This window comes from Thamnophis elegans, chromosome 4, assembly GCF_009769535.1.
Source record: "Thamnophis elegans isolate rThaEle1 chromosome 4, rThaEle1.pri, whole genome shotgun sequence".
In the NCBI taxonomy this organism is placed as follows: Eukaryota; Metazoa; Chordata; class Lepidosauria; order Squamata; family Colubridae; genus Thamnophis; species Thamnophis elegans.
Genome location: NC_045544.1, coordinates 96,282,997 through 96,301,256, shown reverse-complemented (window position 1 = coordinate 96,301,256; position 18,260 = coordinate 96,282,997). Strand labels below are relative to the sequence as shown.

General features: G+C 49.1%; 1 protein-coding gene across 1 annotated transcript; it reads right to left on the bottom strand.

Annotated features, from left to right (window-relative positions):
* Nucleotides 1-11,599: 11,599 nt before the first annotated feature.
* Nucleotides 11,600-15,772, bottom strand: SIX3 (SIX homeobox 3). The gene is made up of 2 exons (XM_032216751.1): nucleotides 14,949-15,772; nucleotides 11,600-11,792 (listed from the first exon to the last, which is right to left on the bottom strand). The coding sequence occupies exons 1-2, from the start codon at nucleotides 15,770-15,772 to the stop codon at nucleotides 11,600-11,602; spliced, it is 1,017 nt and encodes a 338-aa protein (XP_032072642.1).
* Nucleotides 15,773-18,260: the final 2,488 nt, after the last annotated feature.

Sequence of the window (18,260 nt, the reverse complement as noted above, 5' to 3'; positions counted from 1 at the left end):
ATACCACCTCTGGCTGGCCCCAGAGTGGGGAGGGAATGGGGATTTTGCAGTATCCTTCCCCTTGAGTGGGTGAGAATGGAAATTTTGCAATACCCTTCCCCCAGGAATGGGGAGAGAATGGAGATTTTGCAGTATCCTTCCCCTGCCATGCCTACCAAGCCATGCACACAGAACCGGTAGTAAAATAATTTTGAATTTCGCCATTGCTTATGACTCTAATAGAATGAATGTTTGCCGTCCCTCTCGTGGATCGGATCGCTCCCCTTCACCTCAAACACGCTTGGTAGGCCGTTAGAGGGCAGCATACTCTGCCAACCAAGTCCACAAACTCCAAAGACGCCCAAAGCTGCTCCTCCTCTTCTTCTTCTTCTTCTTCTTCTTCTTCTTCTTCTTCTTCTTCTTCTTCTTCTTCTTCTTCTTCTTCTTCTTCTTCTTCTTCTTCTTCTTCTTCTTCTTTACACTCAAGAACCGGTGCTGGTTTCCAGCCAGGTATCTTCTTGTCCCAGCACAGCTCTTTACAGGCTTAGGTTGGTAGTTTGTAAGAAATGACCTCTAAGCCTTTTCTTCAACCCCTGGAAGGAGAAGTGGATACCTCGTGACTGCACATTTAAGGTAGTGTTTTTTCAACCTCAGCAAGTTGAAGAGGTGTGGACTTCAACTCTCTTGGGGGATTCAGGGATTGGCAGTCCACTCATCTTAAATTTGCTGAGGTCGAGCATCGCTGATCTAAGTTACACCTTTACTGGCTCTTCCCGCGGAGGACTGGATTCAAGAAGCCATCTAGATGAGGGGTCTCCAATCTTGGCAACTTTAAGACTTGTGGACTTCAACTCTCAGAATTCCTTCTGGGAGTTGAAGTCCACAAGTCTTAAAGTTGCCAATGTTGGAGACCCCTCATCTATACTGCCTCTGTGATACATTTTTCAAGGGCCTACTTTTCAAAGGAAAGCCCATGCTCCAAAATAAGCAGCTTCTTTCCTTGGGCAGAATCACAGAGGAGAAACTTGCTGATTTGGGGCAATGAGCATCTCCCCCCTCCAAGCTTTCCTTCCGAAGAGGCCTCCTCTGCTCCTCTGTAGGACCAAAGTGCAGGAAAAAGGCATCATTCCAGAGCAGAGTGTATCCAGTTCCATCTTCTTGCTTGACTTCCATCCAAATGACCCTAGAAACTCTTCGAGGGAAGTTTGTTCTTGATCAAATGTAAGTGGGCTTATATGAAGCCTAACCCAGAGGGGCATCAATCTGAGGCACTCCTTTTCCTAAAAACAGGTAGAGCCTTTCCCCATCTTTACTTTAGAAAGGAAAAATCACAACCAATCAAAATTGTCCCTTCTTGGTCACATAATTCTGATCTCAAGCGGGTGATATCAACAACTGTGTGTTCCCATTCTATGTACTAGAATAAAAGTAGATTTTTCAATCTGATATTGTCCTGCCATGGCTTCAAGTTGTATAACTCTGTGTGTGTGTGTGTGTGTGTGTGTGTGTGTTCCTTTGAATCAGGATTCAAAGGCAGGGTGGTTGTCTGGATTAGTCCCTGCAGTTTTATTGATGGGATTTCAGAACTGGTTTGCCATTGGCTTCTTCCTAGGGCTGAGAATGACTGGCCCAAGATCTCCCATTTGGCTTTAAGGCTTGATGAGGGGCTACAACTATGATTCTCCTGATTTCTGGCCTGGTATTTCTCATGAAGTTAGTTGTAAAATTATTGCAGAGGCTGTGATTGTAACCAAGCATATTTTGACTACATTGGGAATCGCAAGTCAGCCCCCACTGCTGCTGTTTCCCAGACTCCAGTTATCCCTGCCTTCTCCCTCATCCAGTATGCTTAAAGTAACTTCTCTCCCGGTTTCTAACCAAACAGAGGAGAACAGAAATCAATGCTTTAATCTCTGAAAATAGCATCAGCATAGAATAAGTAGCCTAGTTTTCTCTACTTACAAGCTCTGAAAATAATGAGGATTCACATTGATTATTTGCCAATTTCCTTGCAATTAATTGTCTTCCTCTTGAAAATAAGATGAGGTTGCCCAGTAGCTATTCATTTCCAGTAATCCAATATTCAATTTATTGGTTTTTTTTTTTAAAAAAATCATAGAAGCACCATTATGATCAAAAGCCACCTTCCCATTTTTTGAAGTGTCCCTGCTGTTGTGGGAGAAGCAGGCAGAGCAATCAGCTTGGGAAATTCACAGCAGAGCCCCCAAATTCTGATACTGCAGAAGGAATCCCAGCCTCAGTATATTTGGGCTGCCCTGCTTCTGTTGGTGGATGTTTTCCTCTTGGTTAGTGATGTAGAGAAAGTAGAGAAGTCAATCAATGCCCATAATCCCACAGATCTGAACAGGGCAATTTAACAAGCAGTAGGAGGAGAGAGAGGCCGGGCAAGGCAGACAACCCATTTTACAATGGCATTGTTTTGCACTGACACAAGGAAAGGTGGGCAGCGATTTAAATTTAAATTGGTAATTGCCTAGTAGTTGCTGCTCAAGGATGTTGCTGCAGGAACAAGATTTGTATGTGGGTGGGTGTGTCCAGGGCTCTCTTAGTTTAGTAGCAGCAAAAGGATGTAGAATAAGGGTCAGTCTCTGGATAAGCCAACTGAGGGCAGCAGTCTTCTCACTCAAGCTAACAAGTATCTGCGGAGTACGGTAAAAAATAAAGTCAATATGGCAGCCAAGATATAAATCAAAGCTTTGCCTTGTTGTTGTTTTTTTATATGCACCACTTGACTGCCATCTTGACTTTTTCAAACCGTTCTTGCAGACTAGGTGGCGCATTAAGCCATCGCTTAATGGAAAGGTCCAGAACCATGGACAATAGCCTGAATGAAAGAGCCTTCCGTTTTCCCTTGTCCACCTCCCTTTCCAGGCAGAACGCAACATCTGCTATCTGTTTGCTTCAACACCGCTGCTGCTAGCTACTCAGGGCTAAGTCGCCTGGCCTTTAGTTTCTGAGGCTAGTCGCCTCAATGTAACACACTCCCCATATCTGTTAGACTCCCTTGCATTCCCTTCCCCTTTGGGTCTCCTACTCTCCATAGAGAGATTACTCTCTGTTAGTCCATGTCACCAACTTCTTTCTAATTCCTGACTCTACAAAATAAAAAGGGGAAAGGGGAATGGCCAGGAGGGAGAAGTGACCAAGGTTCTGAGCTACATGATAGATGGATCGCTCCAACGTCTTCACGCTTCCTTGCATATACTTTATTGGGTTGCCTGGATTCATAAGACGCCCCGAGAGTGTGTGATGAATGTGTGTACAATAATGGCGATCCTGTAATTACTGTATTGTGTAAAGGGAAGAGGGGCAGAATCTAACGTTGTGGAGAGAGTGAAATGTCTGGCCTGTTAGAATGGGGCGGATTTCCTGGGTGGTGAGCAGGATCCATATGTGGAGGAAAAGGTTATGGAATTGTGTCGGTCCTGTCCAGCTACGTTTCCCCACAGGCGCGGTGGGCTGAATCCAGGACAGCCCAGCCCAGCCCAGCATAGCGCTCGATAAGGAGCTGCATGAATGAGCACGAATAGAGAAAGTTGTGCTCAGCTAACCGAGGAAAGCCATGCCAGGGTACCGACGTCCCCGTTTCTTTTCACTGCGATGGCTGGAGAGGAAGGGGGGCAAACAGGCGAGACCCGGGTGTCTCCTTCGCGAGAGCCAGTTGTCACTGACCAAGGCGAGGCATCTTGAAAAGCCTCCAAAACCGACCTTGACTAGCAAGAGCTACTCTCCCATCCGCACTTTCTGTCAATAGGCAAAGGCAGGGGGGCGGAAAGAGGCACACAAAGAGACGCCAGCATCGCTGGAGGAAAATATAAAATTAGAGGGGGGTTGGGAGGCTTCCAGACGGTTTCTTCATGGGCCGGATAAAGGATCTACTACATATTTACCTGGACAGCACGGGGGCAAGCAATCACACAACTACAAGCAACTGGATCGTTACTTTCACAAGAAAGTAAATTTTCGGAGCAGCTCTTAATGAACGATTTTAGGTGCTCACTTAATAAAGTGAGACTCGGCCCTCTCGGGAAAGGATCTTGCTGCCCTCTCAAATGAGACGGCGTTTCTCTGGACATGGGTGCAAAACTTCGGGTCAGAAGGAAGGAAAACAGTCAGTCCAGACTCTGGAAACCGTCCCCTCGTATTAGCGTTGTTTCCCTCATTCGAGCTATTTGGGAATGTTGTTGTTTTAGCCCTTAACCACCACCGATAATCTAGGACAAAACTTCGCCTAATGTGCAACAGATGACCTCGGTCACACAGTCATTAAACGGTCCTTTGGACCGGGAATTGAATCTCTAGAGAGGTTCCCAAGTAGCTCTTTCCTTGCATTCACTCACTGGAAATAACCCTCTAAGGCCAACTCGGAATCGCCGTTCAAAATCCGTGGCCCGTGGCGTTCCTTGCCACTCAAGCTCAAGAAACCAAGTTTGTTCCCAAAGCGACCGTTTCAGGCAGGTGGCGAAGGAGGTGACGCCGCCGGATTTCAAGACCGACGGGACTACTCCCGTTTTAAAAGACAAGACTCCGAACCAATGTCTTTTTTGCCCAGGGAATTGAAACAGCTGGAAAAGCCACCCAATAGTTCTGTGTTTGCTTAATCTAGATGCAATCTTGGCACTGGGAAATATGTACAGGACTCCTCTAAACTCAGAGTCAGCTTCCACCCAACGAAAAAGGGCCGAGAATGACGTCTGACCGGATGTAATTTTGAATCGAAGAGGCTACACTGTCTTCAGTAGAGGGTGTGTTGTTTTTTTAAAGAGCCTTGGATGCAGAAGGTCTTCCTTCCCTCGAATTCTCGTCTCTCTCTTTTTTTCTTTCCTAAACTTGGACCTCGCTCCCGGTCAGGGTTCCCAGCTCGGGGCCTGCAGCTTTTTAGGACTACAAAACACCCATGCTGCCTAGGATTGTTGGGAGTTGTGCTCCCAAGCCCTTCAGAAGGCATCCAACCGCAGGAGGCTGCTCTGCTGTGGTCCTTCTCCTGCCTCCTTAGCTCCCCGGTGCCTCTTCGCCGCCCCGCCTGACGGAGCCGCTCTACCCTGCCATCTGGCCTCCTCGGAGGTCCTGCGGCTTTCCTCCTGCCTATTGATCAAACGCACTTTAGCTTCCGAGTCATTTCATCTTAATCAACAGTCCAGCTTGCCTTGGATAATAAACTAATACAGGAGAAGGGGCTTGTCGATAACGATCGGCCAAAGCAAACGGGTGGGGTGGGGAGGAAAGAGGCCGTAAGCTCCCCCCCTCCCCGCCTAGTTTGGCCACCTTCGATAGGCCCTATCTTCCCAGGGCAGATGGCTTTGGTAGGGAGCGGAGGAGAGGTAGGAAGAGAGCGGGAGAGAAGGCTTAAAAGCAGATTTTCATAGATTTACACCTCAATCAGCCATTTAGGTTTCTAATGCAAATGCTACCACAAGTTCGTTCATCTGCCTGCTGCGGTGATTTGTGTGTGTGTTTGTGTGTTTGTGTGTAATGTAAGGAGGAGGAGAGGAGCGATGGTTAAAAGGCTGAGGAACGCCCGTGCTGTAGAGCGTCCGGTCTTAATGACCTCCAGTTCTTACAAAGCACCCTCGGCGGGATTACTCGAAAGTAAGAGCTTCCAAATTTGCGGACCCGCCCAGCCAACCAAAGAAAGGCAGAAGGACAAAGGGCATTTCCTCCATGGCGATTTATAGCGTCACCGGCCAGCCCAGCGCTGTGAAAAACTGGCCCGTGACGAAAAATCACTAGTGAAAAACAACAACAACAAAACCCGGAACTCCAAAGGGAATTTAACCGGAATAAACCACTTCGATCCCAACATGGTCTCCTATCTCGCTGAATCAGGCCCTGGGGCTGCCCTTATTTTAAAAGTAAGACCCTTGGAAATAATTGAGTCTTGCTTCCATATAAAAAGATGGGGAGATTCTGCAAAGGGTGGGGAGTTCACGCGACCTCAGGATTCCAAAGCACAAACATCATAGAACCGCCAGTGCACCCCGCCCCCCCAATAACTCAGAAAGCAACAGCCAGGAACCCTACTCTCATTATTATACATTATTTTTAAGGGTTCCAGGTGACGTACAACCATGAAGGCTTCTTTTCTCATGGTGCTCATTTGGGTTTTAAAGTCCTTGGTTATCATTGAAGACTTGGAGCACCCAGACCGGAGTCTCCAACTCAAGTATTTGGGTGACTTTATTCTCAAAGTCTACTCGCCCTCCTTAACCGCCTCTAACCACTTTCATTTTTCAGCCTAGAGGAAAATAACATTCTTAAAGATAGGCGTCGATTTCACTTCTGCCAACTTTGACGGGGATATCAAGTCAGCGCTGACTCCGAGGCCAGAAATATCGCGAGCGCTGCCGTTTATACCCGTAAGGAAACCTTGCTTGAATTAACTGAGAGTTATTCCTGAATGCACCACGCGCGGCTCAGGTTGGACAGCAAGTCTTCTCCGGAAGGAAAGGTGTGTTATTGGGAGGCTTTTCTTGCCATTCCTTGGAGATCATAGAAGGACACCTTTGACTCAAAATAATCCCAAATTGCTTAATTTGCAAAAATGCACACGCATATTTTTTTTAAAAAAAAACCCAGAAAACAAAAAACGCCTCGCCTTCTATTCTTCAATCTACTACCAAGAAATCAGGGGGGAACTTAATAAAATGAACAAGGAGCGTCCTTTGATAAATCTGGGGGGAGGGAATCGGGCCACGAACAATCTCTAGCCCTGCTAAGGAAATCCTCCACTTTCACCTGCTCTTTGTTGGCTACATGGGGGGTCAAGGGAGAGCCAAGGAGCTTTTTCTACGTGGGGAGGAGTTCCCCCCCCCCAACAAATGCCTAAAATTTGTATAAAACCAGGCAAGTATGTTTCACACCGACTGGGAAAACGTCTACCAGATCCCTGCCGCTACTGGTCTTGCCCTTCTAGCTTCCGACTCGGAGCAAGAACAGGAGAATCGGGCGCGATGGGTCCGATACACCTTTATTTCTCCATTTCCAGGCAGGTGAGAGGCTAACAGCCGACTTAGTGACCTCGAAGGGAATATTGGTAAGGCCACACTTCGGAGCACGTTGCAAACTGGGTTGTTTCAACTCCATTGAAAGCCCTCCCATACACGCGAGTTGCCTTTTTTTGTGCTCCCCCGCACGGTATTACTTGGGAGTAAATTCTCTCCCTTAACTCCGAGAAACGTGCCTGCGTTTTACTCCGGATTCCGCGCGGGGCTTTTTCTCCGTTAAAGTGGAGGGGAGAGGCCAAACAGCTGCTTTCGTTTATTATCGCCTCCCGCCAACGCTAAAAGCCGACGCGGTGGACAAGGGGCTGAGCGACCCTCCTGAGTACAAGAGCAGCTCCCTCTTTCTTCTGTAGAGAGTTAGCATCAGGAAGTTTCAATCCCTGGCTGTGAGTTTGAAACCGATTGCAAGCCACGCAATTCCAGGTAGCCCCGAGGGAAGGAAAGGGTTAGATTATTAAACAAACCAGGTTCTCGCCTAAACCTATTTTACAACGAAGCAGCATTCAAGAAGGGTGTGTTGGTGGTGGTTTGTTCTCCGCGCTTGCTCGGAATACAAACTATCATCAACCACTCCCATCCGAGCTGCAAATATTTTCCATCATTTTTAACTGGGGAAGGGGGCGTATTTCTAAGGAGGTAAAGGCAGCCTTTTATTGTACCAGTGAGGGGTGTATGATCTTTTTAAGGTATTTAAAGACTCGAGAGAGCAAGTCCTTTCCTGCCTTGATAGTCTCCTTGCTGCCACGGCTCCGCCATTCCACTTATGTCATTTCAACTCTCCTGCAGGTTCCCCTCTTACTTTTCAAACCTCCAGCTTTTCACTACGCCCTAAGTCCGGAAGCACAAACTGTTCGCGAGCCCAGCAGGCAGGCAAAGTCGGCGGATTTCTCTTTCTCCCCTCTACTCCCGTTAGGCCGTTAAAAAAAAAACCAAGAGGGGGAGGCAATGGGAACGATTCAGATCAAGTCAAAGGCTTCGAACTCCCACCTGGCGCTTTCCAGGAAGAGGGGGACTTGGAGCGCCTCGATAGTTTCTCCTGAAATCAGTGGGGCTTCAACCCAAACAGACCACAGCCACCCACGATTTTGCTAGACGTAAATCCAGTAGGATTGACTCTCAAGCAAACTAGAGTTTTGTCCGAGCTAGCAGCAACGTTGCCTCTTTCCCCTTAAAATATTACGTCTGCGTTACTCCAGGTCTTCCGGTTAAGAGCACCGGGCCTCCCAAATCAAAGATCTCTTCCTAACCCCCCACTCCAAAAAAACCCCTCCCCGTCTCACATTAGACGACAAGAGGGAAATATTTCGGAAATCCCAAACGCGTTTTTCGAAATGGTCAAGAAACATTCCAGGCACGTTAGTTCCTTAATCCCAATCAACGTTTCAAAATTGTATTTTCAAGTAAAAACACGTTTAGAATTCACCTCTTCTTAATTCACGCTTGACTAACCAGCCCCGGGCCAAGCCGAAACTTTTGAATGCGCCGAAGGTGACGCAGGACCCCTCTTCGTCCGGGCAAAGAAAAGGCCTTTTCACCGCATTAAGCAGCTCCTGAGGACTGGGGGGAGGAGCCGTAAACTGATTAAGGAAGGAGTTCGTTAATTTGCTTTGGGAGGCTTGTGTTTGCTTTTAAAGCTGCAGACCGAGAAAAACAAAACAAAAAAGCCCACCCATCTTAAACTCTTATTTGGAATTCACCTAAGCAAAGCACAACACCACTGAAAAGGCGTAATTTGGACCGAGGCTGGGGAGGATGAGGAAAGGAAAAAGAGGAAGGAAGGAAGGAAGGAAGGAAGGAAGGAAGGAAGGAAGGAAGGAGAACGCAGAACAGAAGGGGAATCTTATGGGAAAGCAGCCATCTACACGATCTGGGGAAGCAAAGGAGAGGCTATATCTGAGGATACAGCCCGGTCCAATTTGAGGGCTCGAAAGGGCAGGAAGTGGTCTAAAGAGGGATCCAGACCCCCAATGCGTTACCATACCTTCAAAGTGGGACAGAGCCATGGCAGTGATAGGACCCTTTCTGCCCCCAATATGCTCAGCAGTCCCAATTTGGGGGTCTCTTCCTAAACAAGGGTAATAATTTAGAGTTCCATGCTGCCGAGGTTGACTTTGCAGCCATAACCTCCCCGCCCCCCCAATGCAGGTGATGTAAGGTCCAGTATCATTTAAGGGACATCCCGTCCTTCTTTGGAGGAATAGTCACGTAAGATCAATCATAAGGAGGATGCATCCGGATGCATCTTTGTCCAAGGGAAGTAGCTTGCAAAAAACTTTGCCACCATCCCCGGTATTGGTTAAAGTGCCGGAAGACACTTCCTTGTCCCTCTTGCTGGTCTAAACCAGGCCCTTCTATCTACTCCTAGCCATTTGAAGGGGTAACCCCCCCCCCCCGAAGAAAACTGAAGCCTTCTTTGGCCAGGAGAACTTGGCAGAAGTTGGGAGTTTGAGGTCCGCCATTCGCCTAGGAGCTCAGAAGAAGGTTTTGAGACCTCCCAGATCCACCCCTCCCTCATTTGGCCATAGTGTCGCCCCCAACTCCTCTGGCCCCAAAATATGTTTTAAAAGCATACCTACATGTGCCAAAGGCTCACAAGTTATTATACTGGGAGACTTTTCTAGCCGGATCTCAATGCACTCTTATCCGGAAGTCAGTTAATGGACTTCAGTTCCAGCGAACTGACTTAGAGTGGATAGAAACTTTTTGCAATCAACCCTCCACCCCCCCCCCAAGTTTTGCGACACCCCTCCCCTAGGAATCCTACCGAGCTGAAAGGGCAAGCCGGCCTAGATCAAACCTTTGGACAATTGGGGCAGCAACCCTTTCTGCTTCTCCTGGGAGTCAGCCTCATCTCGGCCAATGGAGTTGATTTCTCTTACTTTTTAGTAGACCCATCTAGGGTTATGCGGCAAGGGGCCTTGTGGGCTGATCCCCAAAGGATGCCGGAAGCCCTATCGCTGGTTAGGAACCTCTTTCCTGAAACAAGCCGGCAGGAATATACCTTTTTAGCATGAAGCCCAGGTGCTCTGCGGGAGGAGGAGAAAGAAGAGCAGGAGACATTTACCAGCAATACAGAAAACACACCAACATCACTAGATAAGAAAAAAATGGAATACTGTATTTGATTTTTTTTAAGAAAGTTTGTACATAGAGATAGACACGCAGTAAAGGGAACAAGTGGCATAAGCATCCTACGTGAATTTAAGAAGAGACCCCAACAGCTGCTATTTAAATACTCAAAATGCTTTTGCATAAGAAAACTACAGTGGAACCCGAAGCCTCGTTTCTTCTATCACTGAGGTCCCTTTTGAAAACCCAGCCTGTCACCTCCTGACAGCTACGTTTGTGCAAGAAACCCAAGTCAGGGAAAACGTTGTTTCTTTTCTGTCTTTTTTTTAAGAAGGAAAGAGAAGGGAGGGGGAAGGGCGAGGGCAAGACAGGGGACACAAGAAGAGAAGAGCAAGTATCATATACAAGTATTTTCTACACATATATTACAAACTGGGAAAAATGACCTCATCATTAAGATATACATAATTCATATAAAATTTTGAAATAAAAATAAAAATCTGTTACAGTCATAACTATTCTTTTTCCACATTTATAACCAGTACCCACACAGGCAGTGACAGAAGTGTAGAAAAAAAGGTGCTTAGGAAGAAAATGATTGTCTGTTGAACAAAAGAATAACAATTTTAAAAAATAAAATAATAATTAAAAAAAACCACGACGGAGGAGGAGGAGAAGGAGAGAGGAAGAGAAGAAGGACAACCAATTGCATCTACTTTAAACCATCACTTGGATTGGGGGGTGGGGGGAGATCAGCAGAGATAAAGGCTGATTAAAACCCAACAAAAAGTGATAAACATTGGTAATTTCCCTCTTCAAAGAGTTCCTTTAAATTTTTCGAAAAGCTTTTCTCTCTCTTTTTGTACAAATTTGATCCGTGTTTTCCTTTCCCGCACCCTAGTCTTTATTATTATTGTGTTCATTTAGTATAGAGAATATTATAGTTTTCCCCAGATGCAAACTGAATCATTATCATGCAAAATGGGTGAAATGCAGTCCATGGGAAAGCGCAAACATTAAAATAAAATTTATAAAAATTAAAAAGAAAAGCGCTCAAATGTGCTTTTGTCCTACAAAGAATACAAATGTCACCTTTCTTTCTTTCTTTCTTTCTTTCCTTCTTTCTTTCTTTCTTTTTCTTTTCCCTTTTCCAGTAATAATATTCATAATAGCACAGTATTATCATAATTATTATTTCCCAGCTGCAGCACCAGAAATGCACAACGTTAATTTTGTTTTGTTCCTTTACCCAGTGGATTGTTTGTTTTATTTCTTCTGTTTGCTAAGTAAGGTTTGGTTTTATTTATTTTTAAATTCGTTTTTAAGTGTCTGCTTCTCTTTTTTCGGTTCTCTTTCTAGGGTTGTTCTGAGGTGCCTTTTTTCTCTCTCGGGGAGCTGGGGCAGTTCGTCGAGGGAGTTGGGTGCGCGCTTGCTCGGGATGGGACGGCGGGGGCGTTACTTTGCCTTTTACTAGTTTTTGTTTTAATTATTATTATTGTTGTTTTCTTAGCTTTTGTTCCTTTCCATTATCATACATCACATTCTGAGTCGCTGGAGGTTACCGAGAGGATGGATGTCCCCGTCTCGGCTCTTTCTGTCAAACTGGAGACGCTGGTAGTGGGGCTGGCCGCCGTGGACGGAGACTCCGCCGAACTGTGAGTCGGGCAGCCCGGTTCTGACAACGACCGCATGCCGCTCTGTCCGATCGCCTGGTGCTGGAGCCTACAGGAGGCGGGGAGACAAACCAACAGGACAAAACCTTCGCTCAGAAGCACAGCCACAGAGAAAGAGGGAAGAGGAGGAGGCTGGCTCTCAGTCTGGCTCTCGGGCCGCGCAAAAGCGCAGCGCATTTCGGAACCAGTGGAATCCCAAGGCAGAGAAGCTGGGATCCGAGGCCGGCCCAAGCCTTCTCTCCACCGCCGTTTCTCTCCCTCCACCTCCCATCAAACAGGCAGCTTAGCCCGAACCCTGGCGTCTGCTCTGCCTCTCTCCTCCGCCCCCCTTCCTTTTCCGGTCAGACTTCCTCCCTCTCCGCTGCGACCTTAGCTCGCCAAAACCCTAAGCCGCCGTCTGCCGGCCTTGCCACTCCGGTTTCGAGCCGGGGTCGTCTCTCCCGCTACCCCCCCCCACACACACATGGCTGCCCTCTCCCTCTCCAAAAGGGTTCCGATCGGAAGAGAGAGAAAAACGCAAGCAAAGATCCCTCGCCGTTGGCTTCAACCTCGCCTCTGTGCGCGTAAAGTGGGGGAACACGAAAACACACACGCACGCACGCACACACGCGGGGGCAGTGAATTTGCATTGGCATCTCATTGACACACGTACGCACGCATATCTCTCTGCCAGTCACTCCCGCAGGCCAGTTTATTTGGAGACCGCGTCTCACTTTCCTCGGTTTCCCCGCCCGCTCGGGGCAGAAAGGGAGACCCTTGGGCCTGCTGCTTTGAGAACCTTAAGTTCCTGCTCCTCGCACGGCACCCTTCCACCAGCGGGACAAACCCCCGTTTCGAACCACGAACCGCGTCCCAAAAGGACGGATGGTCGGCAGCGAAGGAGAAGCTCCTTCTCCCTCTCCCCCCCCCCCGGGGCTTCCCTGGAACGCCACCCAGAAGGAAAAACTGTAATGGGCGCAATGTAAACAAACAGGAAAACAAAGTGACGGGCCTGGCTGTTGGGGGGAGGGGAGGGAACATCTGCGAAGCGCTGGCGCGTTCAGCCTCTGCACAACCGGGAGAGAAGAAACTCCCGCCGCTCCTCCCGGTTGCTTTTCTGAGAGGGTTGAGGGGACGGTTGAATGGCTCCCAACCGTCTTCGGAAGCCCCGCATCGCCAGACAAAGGAAGCCGGGCTGCCGCGGTTTGACCGAAGCCGGCGCGGAAGAGGGGATTCCGACTGATCAAAACTATCCGGCAACCGGCAGAGGCTTCTCAACGCGACCCCTTACTCTCCAACTCGGTGCAAACTGCCTTAAGAACCACTGAAGATTTGAGATGGGGTGGTGGGTGGCCGGGTGGGGTAGGGAATATGCATCGCGCCCTTCCCGAGAGAGGCCGCGAGGTTGTCTCTAATTTAGTAAAGGGGAAGATGACCGACCAAATCAAATAATGAAAATAAAAACGTCCGTGTTGAACCTTCAAATCCTTTTTAAGAAGGATCTGGGGATATTTTTAATTCTTCTTTTTTCACCCGGCCGTGAACTGTTTTTTAAAAATAGAACCGCCTTGTCGTTTCCAGTATATTTGATTCAGCGTTTATTACTGCTGCGACTGTTTCTGTTGTTATTATTCGATTACTTTTTTTTCCCCCCTCTTCCCTTTTACCTATCTTTTACATTAATCTCGACCAGTCAACCCAAATATTCACAACTCTCATGTGGAGTGGGGTTAGATGCCTTCTCTGTCCCAAATGCAACTGAAAAATAGTTGTACGGCAGTATTTCACTTTCTTTATTTCCCTGCCTCGGAATTTGGAACGAAGTTTAACCATATAAACAAAACACAGAATTAGAAAAAAAAGTCAAGTTGGTTTTTTTTTAAGGAAGGATTTTCTCTCCTTACATTATTTCATGCAACTTACACCTTTTAAATTATTTTATTAAAATAATGTAAGCCTTCTTAATCAATAACCAAGCCAAAAAAAACCCCTACAATCCTCGAATCATATAATAACCTAATAACGTTCTAACATCTAATTGCCTACAAAGCCGCCCTATATATTTATTTACACACTCATAAACACGCTGCAGTCAAGCTATCTGGACCCAAAACAACCTGCCTATATGTGGGGAAGAAAAACAACTTTGAAAACTATTTTAGATGATTTCCTTTTTATTTTATTTTTATTTTTATTGGTACAGTCCTATCTTTTGCTCTCTGCTCCCTCCCGTTCTTATTTTTGACGGCATTAATGAGAACAAAAGAAGAGCGACGGCCCTTTTTTTCCTTTCAGAAGCTCCCTCTCCGAGAAGGGGACGTCTTTCTCTGTCTACTTGGAAGTAAGAGGCAGTGGGATCCGGAGACCTTGCTCCCAGAGTCCCACCGCAGCGCTGAAAACTGGGCCGGCGGGGAGAGAACGGGAAAAGTCCTAGACCCAGATCAATAAAGGGCAGGCGCTTTCCTGCTGCAGGCAGCTCGGAGGTAGCTGTTGTTTAGCTGTTACTCGCATTGGCCGTTTGCCAACCCCGCCACAAAAGAGAGAAATGCGCCTCCAACACAGGCAAGGAAAATCCGAATGAAATGGGAAGAGCGGCCCTTTCCTTTGTACCGGGCCAACTGAGCCGGGGAGAAAGAAGCTTCCCCTCCAGCCCCCGGCTTTGATACGACTCTGCCGTCCCTAGTTAAAACTGGTGGCGAGAATTACGCACCCGCCGGTAAGGCAAGAAGACACGCTCTCTCTCTCTCACACACACACACACACACAATCACACAGACACATAGACACATAAACATAGAGAAGACGCGGGTCTATTTTTTCGGGGAGAAAGGGCATCGGGGTTGAAAGCAGGGGGAGAACAGGCTCAAGGAAGACTCCGGGACTTTGGAATCGGCTCCCAGGCGAAACCCCTTCGGGCCTAAACTGAACCTGGCCTTGGACCTCCAGTCCCGGCCGATGAGAAAGAGGCAAAAGAAGACCAAGGCAACCAAAGAGCCTGGTTGCACCGCGCCCGTTTCGGACTTGAAAAAGCAACCGGCCTTCTCCTTGAGAGGTCGCGGTGGACGCTAGTCTCTCTTTTGGCCAGTTTTCTTAAGGGCCTCCGTCTCCTTCTCCAGCCCGAAGTAACGGGGGGAGGGATGCAAGGTGTGTGCGCGAGCTGTCGGGGTACGCATTCTCCCTCCCCCCCCATCACCCAGTCCCCGAGAGCTGGGGCAGCCCCACTGACCTGTTCTTGGCGGCCGCCGCCCGGTCTCTCTGCCGCCGGTTCTTGAACCAGTTGCCGACCTGCGTGGGCGTCAGGCCGGTGGCCTGGGCCAGTTCCCTTTTCTTGCTGGGGTTGGGGTAGGGGTCCTGGAGGTACCATTCCCGCAGGAGGCTGCGAGTCCGTTCCTTGAAGCAGTGGGTCTTCTGCTCGCCGTCCCAGATGGTTCGGGGCAGGGGAAACTTCTTGCGGACGCGATACTTGTCGACCGGCCCCAAGGGGCGTCCGCGCAGCTTCTCGGCTTCCTGGTAGTGAGCCTCCAGCCACATGGCCTGCAGCTTGCCGTGCGATTCCTTGGTGAACTTGTGGTTCTCCAGGATGTGATAAAGGTCTCGGAAGTTGCCCGTGTGGAAGGCCACCACCGCTCGGGCCCGCAGGATGGACTCGTGCTTGTTAATGGCTTCACATGCTCCGGGCGCTACCGGCAAGGACCACAAGAACCGGCCCAGCCTCTCGATGTCCCCCGTCTCCTCCAGTGTCTCGCAGACACTGGCCACTTGCTCCGGGGAGAAGTTGAGCGTAGGCAGCTGGAACATGGACGGCTCTTCCGGGGCTCCCCGCGAGGCGCCTCCTCCTCCTCCCCCGCCGCCGCCACCGCCACCGGCCGCTCCGGCGCTACACCCGGTGGCGGCGCCGCCGCTGCCACCGCCGCCGCCTCCAGCTCCGGAGCTGCTGCTGCTGCCACCAGTGGCCAGAAGAAGCGAGCGGTGGTGGTGGTGCGGGTCGCTGGGGAAGTTTGGCAGAAAGAAATGGGTGGGATAAAGCTCTAAAGGGGATCGGAACACCATGGGACCCAGCCTGGAGGACGGGGGAGGGGCTCGAAAGACAGAGAGCGGGCGAGGCAGAGAGGGAAGGAAGGAAGGAAGGAAGGAGAGGAGGACGAGAGAAAGGAATCGGGATCAAGGCGAAAAGAAAGGACGGCAAGAGGCAGACGGAGGAAATGAAAAAGAGGAGAAAGAGGGGAGGGAAAGGGGGCTCACGCACCCCACGCGCATCCACACCCGCATAGAGACCCTCATCCGAACCCAGACATGCACACACACGTATACTCACACTCCCCCCGCGCGCACACACTCACTCCCACCCACCACCTTTCACACGCACGCAGGACACTCGCACTCACACACCCTCACCCACGTACAGGCGGGCATCTGCGCACCGGCTTGCTCGCTCAGACACCCACAGGCACACGAACTACACACGCACACACCTCCAGAGCCAGAGCGGCTGCCGCCGCCGCCGCGGCGAAAACAGATTCAGTGATTCGGCCGCGATCGCCCTAATGACAACAGCCTCATAATATCTCTCCTAAATCCACCGTGAGTGCAGCGCCGAAGCATTTTGTTTCGCTTTTCTATTGGCCTGGCGGGTGTCGTTTGGCGTCGCCATAGCAGCGCCCTGCCAATCACTGTCAGCCTTGCCAATCATCGGGGACTACGTAAGAGAAAGGGCTCTTACCGCTGCGCCCAAAGGCGGGGAGGAGGGGAGTCGGAAAGCAGAGGGAGGGACGGACGAAGAGGAGGAGGAGGAAGGCGAAGGGAGGAAAGCTTGGGCGCATTGGTGTGTTAATCTTGGCAAGTCCTAATCTGAGCACTTCCACTTCTCTCGAGGCGTCTCCCCCTTTCCACTGGCAGGTCTCCCCCCCCCAACCGCCTCCCCCACTTCCCTAAATAAATAAGGCAATAAAATGTACAAGGGCAGGCGCTGCTACTTCTCTGAAATCAGATCCAGGATTAGACTCCGAAGCTGACCGCGGCTTTTAAGGGAGCCCCTTCCCCTCGTTGGGAAGAGAGGAAAAAGGAAGGAAAGGGGCTGGGGGATGGGGAAGGAGAAGGAGACGATCGGGGCCAAGTGGGGATAAAAGGACTCCGAAGGGAAACGATTTACACATGATTTGCACGTAGTTGCCCTTCATTCTGCCTATCTGAGCACTAATAGCGCCGGGGAAGAAAAGCTAGATGAGATCATTAGGCCCATCCTCAGGCCGCTGACCCCGCCGGGAGCAAACCCAAGCTGGGGGGGGGGGTGGAGATGGGGTGGGGGTGGGCGGTTGCGAGGCTCAAAGCGAAGAGCGGGAGCTTCCTATCTTTTCTTTCCCTCTTTTGCTCCCCCACCCCACCCCTGGGCTGGGATTTACACAGATAACTTCCAAGAGAAACTTTATCCCAAGTCTGGGCTTTGGGGCTCTCGAAGCAGAAAGCGCTTCTCCCAGGCAAGCCTGGTTTGGAAATGCCGGAGCAAAATCGGTGAGGAGGAAAGGCCCCGATTCCTGGAGGCCGAACCGGGCGAGGTTCGTGGGCCAAGCCCCCCACCCCGTTTACGAGGCAGAACTTGACTGAACGGCCAACTTGCCCAAACTGGCCTCCAGAAGCGCCGAGCCTCTTTGTATGGTTTGGGTCAACTTCTATTTCGGAACAGCCCAGAAATTGTATCTCTGTAGAGCAAGAAATACTCCCCGGTAAAAAGCTAAGGCGGAGAGGGGCTGGTTGCTGGATGGCGCCTTCGAAGTCTAGCTTTGATTTCCCTGCTGCTTATTTTGCATCCCTTTCTAGCTCTGTTCTCGCAAACTCCCTTCTTGGCTGTTTTGTAAACTCACTGGATGTTGTCTAGGCGTTTTACACCCGGCCGAGCAACTGCGCATCTCAACCATTACTTTAGATTTCGAGTTCCCTTTAGTTCTCAGTATTGTTTAAAAAAACAACGACAACAACAAAAAAAAAACACAGAAGACTAATAAAGAGTAAAGAGTAGTAAAATGCTTCGTAAAATATTTGTTTAAAAATCTTCATATTATCTGTGCATGTTGTAAGTGCGTGTGTGACCGCGCGCAATGCATATAAAATATATATATAGAAGGTGAAACCAAATTGCTGAACTCTTGACATTCCCAACAGCTAAGCCGGCCTTCTGTGGTTGCCGTCCGCCTCCATTTATCCTTAGGTGCGTTGCTTTTAAGGCGATTTTAATCGGCATCTTGAGCTGGTAACTCCTTTGTTTCGTTTCGGCGGCGATGGAAGTGTGATTTACAGAGATTTGTACGGGTCATGGATGTCTTTCCATCCTTACTGTGTATATTTAGACAGGACTTTGGTTGGTGTTAAAAAGTGTATATTTTGAATGGGTTCACACACAGTAGCAAACAATAGGGACATTGTCCAGGCATGTAGAACGCGTATTGAAACGCAGCATCCAGACTTCTCCTAATCTGCCCTCAATAAAGCTGAAATAATTATCCTAAGCCGCCTTTCTAGAAGTAGGGAGAAAAAATCATGGAGG